The sequence below is a fragment of the Schistocerca gregaria genome, chromosome 2 (assembly GCF_023897955.1).
Source record: "Schistocerca gregaria isolate iqSchGreg1 chromosome 2, iqSchGreg1.2, whole genome shotgun sequence".
Classification (NCBI taxonomy): Eukaryota; Metazoa; Arthropoda; class Insecta; order Orthoptera; family Acrididae; genus Schistocerca; species Schistocerca gregaria.
Genome location: NC_064921.1, coordinates 979264112 through 979278375, shown reverse-complemented (window position 1 = coordinate 979278375; position 14264 = coordinate 979264112). Strand labels below are relative to the sequence as shown.

The 14264-nt window shown below is 42.9% G+C and overlaps 1 protein-coding gene across 7 annotated transcripts in view; it reads left to right on the top strand.

Annotated features, from left to right (window-relative positions):
* The window catches only part of LOC126335458 (protein winged eye), a 382243-nt gene that overhangs the window by 156144 nt on the left and 211835 nt on the right, over positions 1-14264 (top strand). For all 7 annotated transcript variants that reach the window (XM_049998751.1, XM_049998753.1, XM_049998757.1 and 4 more), the window contains exon 2: positions 7932-8075. In XM_049998751.1, the coding sequence (XP_049854708.1) occupies positions 7985-8075 (91 nt within the window). In that variant the 5' untranslated portion in view covers positions 7932-7984. The remainder of the gene's footprint in view (positions 1-7931; positions 8076-14264) is intronic.

Genomic DNA, 14264 nt, shown 5'->3' with positions numbered 1-14264 from the left:
AGATGCTGGCAATTATTAAAGAATACTAGAACCGAACTGTAACACGCCGTCGCTTCCTTCACAATCTATCCTTCGGGGGCGAAAACGAGTATAGCATTTCGTGGATAACGAGGTCAGAATCGGAGAGAGGCGTTCTGACAGGAGTATAACAAAAAGTTCTCAGGTTCGTGGATGATTCATTAAGGCATTCAAATGTACTGTTTTGCGGATACCAAGATAGCGATATTAGGATGGCAGGATAGGGATTAGAACTGGGCTGTTCTTGATCACCGCTACAGCTACAGCTACAGCGGTTTAACATCGTGTCAACAATTTTCGGGATTAATATTTTAACGTGATCCTACAGTTAGTAATTGACATTGGACGCTACGAACTAGTTTACTTTGTAGTGGAATTGGATTAAACTATAATCGCTTTAGACATGCAGGTAGAGACAAATACTCTATGTAGATACCATTGTTTAATGTGTGAGGCACCAGTAGACGATTGGGGAGCTCATATAATAATCATTATATTTACAGCATCGCACTCTCTTTTTCACATATCTAGAGCATTCGGGAGGTTTCCGCCTAATTCTGATCGGCAGTGCAGTGCCTCCACTGGATGTGAGGGCGTCTGTTAGGACAATTTTTGTAAGGTCAAGCACAGATATGTATCTTGCGAATAAGAAATCGTGTACTGTTCTTGCTGTGGACTTCAGTCCAAAGATTGATGCAACTTTCCAAGCTAGTAAGTTTCTTTACCTCACCAGAACTATGGCAGCCTAGGCAGCCTACATCCATCTTAAATCTTCTACATGAACATGGATACTCTGCAAACACATTTAAGTGCCTGACAGAGTTCATCGAACCACCTTCACAATTCTCTATTATTCCAATCTCGTATAGTGCGCGGAAAGAATGAACTCCTTTATCTTTCCGTACGAGCTCTGATTTCCGTTTTTTTGTGGTGATCGTTCCTCCATATGTAGGTCGGTGCCAACAAAATATTTTCGCATTCGGAGTAGAAAGTTGGTGATCTGAATTTCTTGATAGATTCCGTCGCAAATGAGAAACGCGTTTCTTTTAACGATTTCGAGCCCAAATCCTGTATCATTTCTGTGACACTCTCTCCCATATTTCGCGATAATACATAGCGTGCTGCCTTTCTTTGAACTTTTTCGATGTACTCCGCTGGTCCTATCTGGTAAGGATCCCACACCGTGCACCAGTATTCTAAAAGAGGACGGAGAAGTTTAGTGTAGGCAGTCTCCAATCTTACTATATTCATACCATGATCTTCCTCTTTAATTTTAACCCCTCACTTCCTTCCATTATCAAATTGACAGTTAATTTCATAATTTCTTGATACATCTAGACGTATCCTAGCAACCGATTCATTATTTTAAACAAGTTTTGGATTAAATTTCTTTTTTTTTCAATTTGATTCTCTGCTTCCTAGCCAGCTTTTCGCACTACTCAGCTTATCTTCAAAAATGTTCAAATGTGTATGAAATCTTATGGGACTTAACTGCTAAGGTCATCAGTCCCTAAGCTTACACACTACTTAAACTAAATTATCCTAAGGACAAACACACACACCCATGCCCGAGGGAGGACTCGAGCCTCCGCCGGGACCAGCCGCACAGTCCATGACTGTAGCGCCTAAGACCGCTCGGCTAATACCGCGCGGCAGCTTATCTTCAGCATTCTTCTATAGCATCAATTTCAAAGGCCTCTATTCTCTTCTTGTCTGAATTGCTTATCGTCCATGTCTAACTCTTACTGCCAGTCTATATTTTATATCATCTCTACTTCGGTCTTCATAAGTTATTTTGCGGCCCAAATAGGAAAAGTTAACTACTACTTTCTGTACTTCATTTCCTAGTCTAATTTCCTGTACAGTGCCTGATTTCATTCGACTAGTTTCCATAAACCTTTTTTACTTTTGTTAACTGTCTGTTCATCTTACAATCTCTTTACAAGATGCTACCCATTCCGTTGAGCAACTTCTCGAAGTTCTGTGGCATCGCAGACAGAATGACAATCTCATCGGCAAACCTCAAAGTTCTTATTTCTTCTCCATAAAGTTTAGCTCTGTTTCCAGAGTTCTCGGTGGTTTTCTTCAGAGCTCTGTGCAAAATTCTCCCAGGTAAAATAATACCTGAAGTAAAATAATTCCACATTCGGATCTCAGGGCGGGCACTACTCAGCAAACGAAACTGCCATTCCACCGGTCGGATCGTGGAATGTAAGATCTCTTAATACAGTATGTAGGTTAGAAAATTTGTGAACTACCTACAGAATTTCGTTCGTATGCGGACAAATAATTTGCCTAGGTGCAATCGGCGGTATACTATAGCGGCCTTGGATCGTGTTAGACAGCATACGTTTCAGCTGTGCTCCTTGCTGTTTGTCAGTAACATTTTGGGAGGCCCTATACCGAGACAATAGTGAAGATAGAGCGGCAGGTTGTCTTTCACATTCTCGCGGGATGCGCCAGGTTACGACTGTGTCATCTCTTAGATTACAACACCTGCGCACTCGTGCAGCAGAGCCGCTTCGTGAACGCCGAGATACCCGGACGCGTCGTGGCCACATTGTCTGAGAAGAACATACATGACTACTACCAACGTGCTCGCCGCTCCAAGGTCTACCAGTCGATGACGGCGCCAGTTAAGCCGACGGTAGTAAGAACTCATTTGCATCCCCAAGTGTTGCAGAGTTTGCCTGTTGTTGCGCAGACAAGATGTGCAAGATGCTCCTCTGCGCCGACTCTCCCCGTGAACTCTTGGGATTTACCCGACAAAGAATTTATAAAATTTTCATATTCAGACACCATATAAAGGAGATGCGGCCCCAGGTCCTTTTGCTCTTTTATGCAGGACTTTTGCTCTTCCTGCTGACTGCGAGGGCGTTAGAGACGGACTGGGAGCTAAAGTTTGACTGAACGTTAAGTTTCTGCTACAAGCCACCAGCGACTATACAGTGCGTGGCAGAGGCTATTTGGAACCAATATTTGCAAGTTTCTCGTCTGTTCCAATCGCATGCTGAGCCAGAGCTAGTTGACTACCTACACACCTTTTTACGAGCTCTGATCACTCTCATTTTATTTTCGTGATCCCTAAGCGAGATACGCTACGGTGGAAGCAGAGCGTTCCCATAGCCTTTCCCGAAACAGGTTCGTTAAATTTATACCACATAGTTTTGCGAGAAGAACGTTCTTTCTTTTAAAAGTTCTCAATCACGAGGGTTGGAACTTTAATAGTGGCAACTAATTATTTACAACTCGTACAAAATAGATACGTGTTTCAAAGTTTTACTGACCTTCAAAGTAATCACCAGCACTAAGCATAGCCGCGCGGGATTAGCCGAGCGGTCTTAGGCGCTGCAGTCATGGACTGTGCGGCTGGTCGCAGCGGAGGTTCGTGTCCTCCCTCGGGCATGGGTGTGTGTGTGTATGTGTGTGTGTGTTTGTGTGTGTGTGTGTGTGTGTGTGTGTGTGTGTGTGTGTGTGTGTGTGTTTGTCCTTGGGATAATTTACGTTAAGTAGTGTGTAAGCTTAGGGACTGATGACCTTAGCAGTTGAGTCCCATAAGATTTCACACACATTTTTTGAGCATTATGTATAACTCGTTGCCAGTGATGTGGAAGTCGTAGGATACTCTTAGCAGTGAGCAGTGTCAGCTGTTGACAGTTCGAGAGGCGCGGTGTATTGCCCGATGAATTTGTAGCAGTTCTGAAGCGAATGCCGTGAAGTGTTTCCTTCAGTTTAGAAACTGAGTTGAATTTACGAGGGCTTAAGTCAGGGGAGTGCAGTAGGTGGTATAGCACTTAGCAGCCCCACCAGTCAAACAAATCAGTAACAGATTGCACTCTACGTGCTTGAACATTGTCCTGCAAAAGTGCCATCACGTATGTCTCTATGCTGTTGATTTTGACCAGCTTAGAGACAGAAGTGATGACACTTTCTGCAGGACCTGACCATAATTTGCAATTGAATCTACAACCTATGAAACTGTGGTGTTTATTGTGTAACCTAAAGTCAATGGAATTTTTTTTGTACTCATGTAGAGAACCTTACAATTCTTAGCGTTTAGTATTAATTGCTACTTTTCACCCCAAGCAAAAGACTTCTCTAGAAAATTTTGCAATTCGTTTTGGTCTTCTGATGACATTACTAGGAAGTTAATGAGAGCATCATCTGCAAATTATCTTAGAGGGCTGCTCAGATTGCCTTCTAAATCGTTTATGTAGGACATGAACAGCACAGGGCCTACAACATTTACTGGGAAACGGGCACCTTTTCTGTGAGGAAATTACGAGTCCAGTCGCACAACCGAGACAGTACTTCACAGGCACATAATACACTGCGAGTTATAGGTGCTACAGGGAGGCTGTAGGTAGATATTTACAGTTAACTTGACGGTAGCTAAAAGTAATTACCGTGCAAACTCTGGTCAGTTTATTACTAGCGACAGTCAGCTCATTGAGATTCTCCTTAAATTCTGGGCGAAAATTAATCCAGCTGTATGTCATTGTGAAGAAGCTCGGCAGCTGGCCATAACCCTGAGACGAAGTCAACCCCAACGTAGCGGCAGTGAAATTTCATGCTGGGCCGACGAGCGAGCCGGAAACGCTGCCTGCAAAGAGGAGCAGCTTTCTCGCGGTTTTTTGGAGCGAAAACTTGTCAACCGGCTCCGGGCGATTTATGTGCTGGATGGTTGCTCCAGTTCATTTGCTGTGTTCCCGCTCGTTCCGACCAACAGCCGTGTTTTTCTATCCTCTCTTTAAGATGCCCACTGGCCCATATCAGACGAACCGAGCGAGTAACTGTGAACTTGATGTCGCCTGAACTGCTTGCTAGTCCGCAAATACTAAGAAGTATCCTTCGTAGTTCCTCTATACTGGCGATGTTCTGAAATTGATTCTTAAAAAATTGATGAGTTTGTTTTCGGAAAACGCACTGGTGCCACAACTGTGTGCTGCGGTTGGGTACTGTGGAAGCTGAAATGGAACCTAAATTACCCAAACGATGTTAATCGATAAATAAGAATGCTATCTTCTAAAGTCTCTTCCGTATTTGAATTTAGCCGAAGTCCGTTCAAATCGTAATATTTCTTTTGTTTCTCCAGTGCCTCCGATAATGGCTCGTTTTAAAGCGCAAGACATAGTTATCTTTGAATTCTGCAACAGTTTTACTCCGATAATGGCGTCGTAACGCTCACTGAAGTTCAGAAACCCACATGTGTTTTAATTATCTAGATATAACCAGTTCTAATAAACACGGCACTTCGGTACAGTAGGTCATCAGGTGCAGTAACTCAGGGGGAAGAACACTTCCACCCCATTCCGTGCTTTTCCCGCTCAGTGGAAGAGTATTACCTGGTAGAAGCTGCACCACAAAATTCGATGCATGGGGCAAAAAAAGAAACCTTTTACTATTTTGCAGTTGCAGTGTGTCAAACACAAAGAATTTCGCAGGCCAGCGCAGCCTCAGTCCTGTCATGCGATGTTTACTTTCCAATGGAAGTGAACTACCCACCGCGAACAGCCTTCGCCCTCATGTATAACACACTTAGCGGATATTTTTGCGAAGAATTCGGAAGCATGTATATTTACAAGCATTATATGACTGTCAATCCAACAGTTCTCGAATGTCGTTAAGATACCTACGTCATTCCGTGAAAATAAATAGTGATTTAACATCTCGATTTATAAAAAATTGACACGGAAGAAGATCATACGTATACTCTGTAATCTCTGCGTAGTGTGTGACGCAGGGCACCTGATGACAGCTGCATTGGCCACCCCCTGTATTCCATTCGCATGTCGACTTTCTCAGTCATGCCAACATTTCAATTTTTTTTAAATTTTCAGTTTCAGTCTAGCATAATGAACATACGGATTCATTATATACATCAGTATTTTCAAGCTCCATTTCATAACTCGTTGGATACTTAAATTTGATCACGTGAGGATATCATTTCATACAGTTAAATCAGCAAGGTTGGCATCAATAGTCAAATCAGTAACACAATAAGACGACATTTGCTTATACTACTGATATATGCTTACCGTTTGGATATCAAGTAATTTTCCGTTGCCGCGCTGGATTAGCCGAGTGGTCTAGGGCGCCGCAGTCATGGTCTGTGCGGCTGATCCCAGCGGAGGTTCAAGTGCTCCCTGGGCATGGGTCTGTATGTTTGTCCTTAAGATAATTTAGGTTAAGTAGTGTGTAAGCTTAGGGACTGATGACCTTAGCAGTTAAGTCCCATAAGATTTAACACACATTTCAACTTTTTTTCCGTTGGTTCTTGGCCGAACGGAACAACAATATTACATGGAAAACACTTTCCTAATGTTCTGTAAAATGTATTAATTATCTGGTCACAAAACAGCCGTCGGCTTCTTAGGCCATCGTCAGGTGACAAATGAATGACGCAAACCCAGATAAAACGGGATGCGACTTAACAGGTATTACTAACAGAGAAGATACAAGAGATACAAAAAACTGACATATAGAGTGTAATACTTTCCTCTATAAACACTCTATATGTTCTCAGTTTTGTATCTTCTGCGTCTTGTATATAGGTAATATCTGTGAAAGTCGCACGCCGTTTTATCTGTGCTTGTGACATTCACCTGTCACACGACGATAGCCTAAGAAGCCGAAAACCCGTTCGTTACCTAATACATGATATATTTTGTAGAACATTAGTAAAGTGTTTATTTACACCAAAGTAACGTAACTTAAAAAAAAAGTCGTTTAAGGTACACTAAGTTCTGCGTACTTTTCGTCAAAGTTAGTTCTTAGGGCACGACATATTTTCAAATTCACCAAATCATTTACGTCAAGTGTAGTTTTAAATTACGGGCAAACGCAGCCAACTTTCGACATTTGGAAAAAATAATCCGCATATGTTGTAGAAACTCAGGACTGTTTCCGCACCACCAGAAGAGACATCCTCAAGTGATCTGTGCAAGCAATGAGGAAAAATTCTTTTATAAAGAATCCTTGCTGATGGTGTAAACAATAAAGGGATAGCTACTGAAAAGTAGTATTATAGAGTTGTGCTTGAAGAGTACTCACAAAGATACTCTTTAACGAGTCGTCGCCGTACTGCCTTACAGCCACTCCCCATCGTTCACGTCAGATTGTAAACAAATAGCGTGCTACAAGCGGTAGTGCATATTAATATTTTACATTTTAACTATCCACTTCCAGTATTCTTATAAACTTTGTTTCTGGAAGAGGGAATTTTTTATCACCACTCAGATTTATTAATATGTTGCGTTTTATTGTCCACTTTCAGTATTTTTACAAATGGGATTCTATCTTTTTCGTATACTTTTTAAACAGTTTAGCACATGTACAGCCGCCCCGCACTCTTCACGCCCTCTACAGCGACGGATTTGTTTCCGTCGCCTCTGACGTCACAGTACTGCTTTGCCTGCTCCCACTCAGCCACCATTTCCTGGGTGCATATTTCGAAACAGTATCGGTGCACTACTAGTCTACAGCTTGGGTTTGGCCCGTTTAATTTTTATCCAGATTTTATTTTTATAGATTTTGCTACCACCTCCGATTTAAATACGGACTACTCCTTTTAGCGCGCTATTTGTTTACAACTTGACGTGAATAGTGGAGAATGGCTCTAAGGCAGTAAACTTTCGGCGATGACTTGTTAAAAAGAATATCAGTGAATACTCCTCAACACAACTCTATAATATTACTTTTCAGTACCCCTTTATTCTTTACATCATTGTTAAGGCTTCTCTGTAAAAGGATTTGTCCTTATTATTAGTACAGATCACCGGAGGACGCGTGTTACAGTGGTGGGAAACCGGTCGTGACTTTTAGTAAAGAGTATTCTATAGGGAGTGCAGAACCCTGTGCGGCTGGCCGGTGCGTCATTGGTCCTGACGGATGCGGTGTTGTGGTTGTTGCAGCAGGCGGCTTCCAGCAGTCGCCGTCGCCGAGCGGCGGCGCGGGCGCCGGCGGAATGCTGGGCGCGCCCCCGGGCTCGCCGTTCCGCGCCGGGCACCGCGCGCCATGGCCGCCGCCCTCCGTCCCCACAGCCCAGCAGGCCGACGGTGAGTGGCCACCACTATAAATAGCTTTATTCACAGTTGTAGAGTTTTAAAAAACTCTTACACTACTGGCCATTAAAATTGCTACACCTAGAACAAATGCAGATGATCAACGGGTAGTCATTGGACAAATATATTATACTAGAACTGACATGTGATTACATATTCACGCAATTTGGGTGCATAGATCCTGAGAAATCAGCACCCAGAACAACCACCTCTGGCCGTAATAACGGCCTTGATACGCCTGGACATTGAGTCAAACACAGTTTGGATGGCACGTACAGGTACAGCTGCCCATGCAGCTTCAACACGATGCCACAGTTCATCAAGAGTAGTTGCTCGACCACCACTGACCAGACATTTTCAATTGGTGAGTGATCTGGAGAATTTGCTGGCCAGGGCAGCAGTCGAACATTTTCTGTATACAGTAAGGACCGTACAGGACCTGCAACATGCGGTCGTGCATTGTCCTGCTGAAATGTAGGGTTTCGCAGGGATCGAATGAAATGTAGAGCCACGGGTCGTAACAAATGTGAAATGCAACGTCCACTGTTGAAAGTGCCGTCAATGCGAACAAAATGTGACAGAGACGTGTAACCAATGGCACCCCATACCATCACGCCGGGTGATACGCCAGTATGGCGATGACGAATACACGCTTCCAACAATGTGCGTTCACCGCGATGTCGCCAAACACAGATGCGACCATAATGATGCTGTAAACAGAACCTGGATTCATCCGAAAAAAATGACGTTTTGCCATTTGTGCACCCAGGTTCGTCGTAGAGTACACCATCGCAGGCGCCCCTGTCTGTGATGCAGCGCCAAGGGTAACCGCAGCCATGGCCTCCGAGCTGATAGTCCATGCTGCTGCAAACGTCGTCGAACTGTACGTGCAGATGGTTGTCCCCATCTGTTGACTCAGGGATCGAGACGTGCCCGCACGATCCGTTACAGCCATGCGGATAAGATGCCTGTCATCTCGACTGCTAGTGATAAGAGGCCTTTGGTATCCAGCACAGCGTTCCGTATTACCCTCGTGAACCCACCGATTCCATATTCTGCTAACAGTCATTGGATCTCGACCAACGCGAGGAGCAATGTCGCGATACGATAAAGCGCAATCGCGATAGGCTACAATCCGACCTTTATCAAAGTCGGAAACGTGATGGTACGCATTTCTCCTCCTTACACGAGGCATAACAACGTTTCACCAGGCAACGCCGGTAAACTGCTGTTTATGTATGAGAAATCTGTTGGAAAGTCTCCACATGTGTGCACGTTGTAGGTGTCGCCACTGGCGCCAACCTTGTGTGAATGCTCTGAAAAGCTAATCATTTGCATATCACAGCATCTTCTTCCTGTCGGTTAAATTTCGCGTCTGTAGCACGTCATCTTCGTGGGTGTAGCAATTTTAATGGCCAGTGGTTTATATATGGACGTTTACGTACAATAAGGTGACAAAAGGCATGGGATAACGGTATGTACATGCAAAGATTGCGGTAGTATCGCGTACACACGGTACGCAAGGGCATTTCATTAGTGGAGCTGTCATTTGTACTCAGGTGATAGATGCGAAGAAGCCTGTGACGCGATTCTGACTGCATGACGGGGAATGGTGATTGGTAGTTGGACGTTCCACTTCGGAGGTCGTGAGGGAACTCCGTATTCCGAGGTCCATAATGTGAAGAGTGTGCCGAGCATTTAGGGCATTACGTCCCACGACGGACAACGCAGTGCCCGACGGCCTCCACTCTACAAGCGAGAGCAGCGGTGTTTAAGTAGACTTGGCATCGCTAACAGACAAGCAACACTGCGCTAAATGAGCTCAGAAATCAATGTGGGACATACGACGAACGTATCCGGTAGCACAGTGCGGCGAAATTTGGTGTTAGTGGACTAAGGAGGCATAGGACCGACGGGAGTGCTGTTACAGTAAGACATCGCCTGCAACGCCTTTCCTGTGCTCCTTATCACAACGGTTGGACCCTATACGAATGGAAGACCGTGGCCTGGTCAGATGAGTCTGTTTCAGTTCTTAACAACTGATGGCTGAGTTCGAGTGTGGCGCAGACCCGACGAAGCATGGACTCAAGTTGTCATCAAGGCACTGTGCAAGCTAGTGGTGAAATGGCCTGAGTCCTCTGGTCCAACTGAACGGATCATAGTCAGGGAACGTTTATGTTTGCGCGACGTGAATGCTATTTGTAGCCATTCATCGATTTCATGTTCCCAAACAACGATGGAATTTTTACGGGTGGCAATGCGCCATGTCATAGGGCCACAGTTGGTTTGAAGAACATTCTGGACGATTGGAGTGAATGATTTGGCCGCCCAGATGGTCCGACATGATCCCATCGAGCATTTATGCGGCACAGTGAAAAGGTCAGTTTGTGCACAAAAGCCTGCACCGGCAACACTTTTGCAATTACGGAAGGCTTCATGGGCAGCATGCCGCAATATTTCTGCAGGGGACTTCCAATGTCTTGTGGAGTCCATGGCACGTTGAGTTGCTGCATTACGCCGGGAAAAAAGGAGGTTCGACACGATATTATGAAGTATCCCACGACTTTTTTCACTTCAGTATACCTACAGGTCCAGTTTGACCATCATGGGACAGGTAGTCGGCCATGGCGTTATAGCAGAAACCACCCACCATTTTAATTTAGGAAAACCTAAATCAGGATTGCTGGATGGAGACTTGATCCTCCATCCTTCCCAATAAACTGCCAGTCTGTTTAAAATACTGCAATTTAATTCGGTTTATCCCTAGAGAACTGTATTGTTTCCCAAAGAAGTTATTTAATAATGTAATGCGCTAGTGGTACACTGTTCATTTATCTTATCTCAGTAGCCCCCCCCCACCTGCGTGGTATGGTCCCAAACTACTGCTAGATTCCCAGGCGTAACTTCAGTCGCCCAAGAGACTGCAAAAAAACACTTGTCATCTCTGTTTGTAATTTGGGTGTTGTTGTAGTGGTAATAAGTCAGTTAAACCTTGCAGTATTTCACGGGTTTCGAACAGGGTCTTCCCAGTCTTCTCTCAAAGGCCTCAGTAGTCTGATCCTTGCAGCCACAACTGCTTAACGCTACATGAGTGTCTCGTCACGAAACCTTCGTAACCTCTGCAGTTTTTCAGGAATAAAGTCCACACTGAACTTTATTAATTTTTTTCGTGGAGAAATATCATTTACATGCTTTTATGAACACAAATATAAATTTATAGGGAAAGGATACTTGGCAACGTTTCACTATACTCGATACTTGCTATAGTATTTACAAAATGCACCGCCGTTTCAACGACGCAATCCATATATCCCGACAGTTTCCTATCTTCACTTCAACAGTAATTTCCTAGTTCCAGCAGCTTTCTCTAAAACCTACGAAAACCTCACTTAAGTGTTTCGATAATTAGACCACTATATCGGTTGTCCAATACCACAGTCTTTAAATTAGAAAAAACGACCATTTCTTTGGTGCAGTCTCCGAGCAGTCAACACAATAGCATTAAAACGTTCGACATACCATACCGAGTTCGTAACGTCAGGCCTAGTCACAATTATGCATGAGCCGGTTCTGAAGTCTGTTGCTGTAAATTCTTTTTGTTGTAATGTGTTTTCGTCACACTGTACCATTTGTTATATGTTTGTCAAGAGTGAAAGGGATAGTCACCAGATAGCAACAGAAGGACCGCTCCTGCTTGTTGCCTAAGATTATTGGTATGAAAACTTACCAGTTTTATCTAAATAGGCTCCAGAATGCAAAAGGCAGTCGAGGAAAAGACGACGCCTTCTACAATTCTGACGAAGATCAACGGAGACAACAGTAGTCGTTCGTAACATTGTGCACCTGATCTTGCAATAAAATCACAGCAGAATTAAGTGGACAGCGACATACAACGCACATATATAGGTTGTTTGCAGAAATCATATAAATTATTTCCGTATGCCATTCTATTTTAAAACTAGAGCACTAGTTAAGCTTACGATAGATCAACAACAGTGAAAAACTTGACAATTCTGTCAGTACGCGAGAGGGCCGTAATTCTCCGTTGCGAAATCTAGACATTTGAAAAATAGTTTCATATATCTGAAGGATAACACTCTAATCCAAAAATCCTAACTTAAGAATTGTTATTACTCTGACTGGGATATTTACATAAGCATTCTTTGATGTTAGGTAATTGAGTGTGTCCTCTTGTTAGGCACGGTGGCTCAAGAGATAATGGCATCTCCCATCCTCCACCTAAGTACCCTGTTAGAAGCCTCCTGCAGATGTTCAGTACGTCAGTGTATGTGTGGTGAAATAGGCCTCAAAATATTTTCTACGTAGTGTTCGAGCAGCACGGGAACTTGTCGCCCGATACAGTACAAAAGGTATAGCGAAAACACAATAAACATATATTTTCCATAGGTAAAAATGTGAATAGAAAGAAGAGTCGGCCGAGAAATTGTCTTACAAACGCGCCTATTATTGCAAGTGTTACGTGCTTTAAGGTTGCATCCAAGGCTTTCGAACTGATGTCACTCGTCGACCTTTCATTCCAACAACACGATTAGATTATATCTCACATTACGGAAAAATCAAATATGAGTTGGAAACTGCTTAGTCAAAAACTGAACCAAGTTCTTAAGGAACTAAAATCCAAAGTGCTCTAAGCATCGTCTACATTAAATAATCGATACGTTTCAAACTATCACTTATTATTATTATTATTATTATTATTATTATTATTATTATTATTATTATTATTACTATTATTTTATTTAATGAGAAATATTTCAATGTAATAATGCCGTACTAAACATTTCACACCAGACTAACACCCATACAAGTACTATTATTATTATTATTATTATTATTATTATTATTATTATTATTATTATTATTGACCAACACACTACAGTACTCATATGGGTTCACTCTCTCTTTAGACTCCAAAACATCATGTGTTTAATAAGCGGAAAAATAAATACAGAAAATAGGAACTTCGAATTGTTATTGCACAACGAGACCTCAACAGCGAATCTGACAAAGGCTGGATAAATGATGGTATCACAGAATTTCATTCAGTGACAAGATATTTTCGTTATTAAAGGGTTGTTTATCAAACACAAGAAAAAAATGCACCGGCACGATACCATGTTCTGTCAATGCTTTCTCTTTCTGTTGACGACAAACGCTATGTAAAACCAATTCCAGCGCCTATCATTCTGTGAATCCAGTAACAACATATTCTACAGAACGTAACGGATATAACATTAAGGTCACTTGAGAACTGATACAAGGTAACTAACGACACTCAGCGAAATCAAGTAATACTGAAGTGCAGTCTGGTCTTTCACTAAGTAACAAAGAATCCGAGCCAATATAAGAAAACAAATGCTGCCTGAATAGTTGCTGCTAGTCTAGGGAAAAACAGCTACGAAACCAGGACAACCTCCACGACTCTGAAGCGATGCCAATGTTACACTACAGAAACGACACTTTCCCAGCGAGTAGCCAAGAAGCACATGCGGAGCTTGCAAATGAACAACTAAAAGTAACAAGTACGAAGACATGTCCCCCACACTTTCTTACCCAACTCTATCTGTCCAATCATCTGACTTCATTGCTACTGTTCCACTTGGTTGACTCCTCGATTCCTGTCTTAATTTATTCATTGAGGATCATTAATCCAACTAAGCAGATTTTCACCCCTCAGAAAACACAATAAGGAAAAATAAAATCATAATACCTAGAAATAATTAACGCAGAGTAATGAAATTCCAGGAATACATTTGTCTAGATAACACATTTAAGCGATGAATGTTGCAAGCTCACAGGTTACTGTGAGCGCAAGAAAAGCCATTCCAAATGTGAAATGCTGCTATATAAATAGCCGGTGTAGGCGCCAGAATGTTGAATGGAAGCATGCAAACGTGCATGCATTGTGTTTTGCAGGTGCCGGAAGTCAGTTTGTCGAATACAGCTGCGAACCTGTTGTACTTGGTCCGTCAATATAGGGATGGTTAATACTGGTTATGATGTCGCTGGAGTTATCGTGCAGTGATGTCCGACATATGCTCCATCACAGACAGATCTGGTGATCGAGCAGGCCAATGCAATTTGTCGACAATACGCAGAACATGTTGAGTTACAACAGCGGTATGTGGGCGAGCGTTATCCTGTTGGAAAAACCCCCTTCGA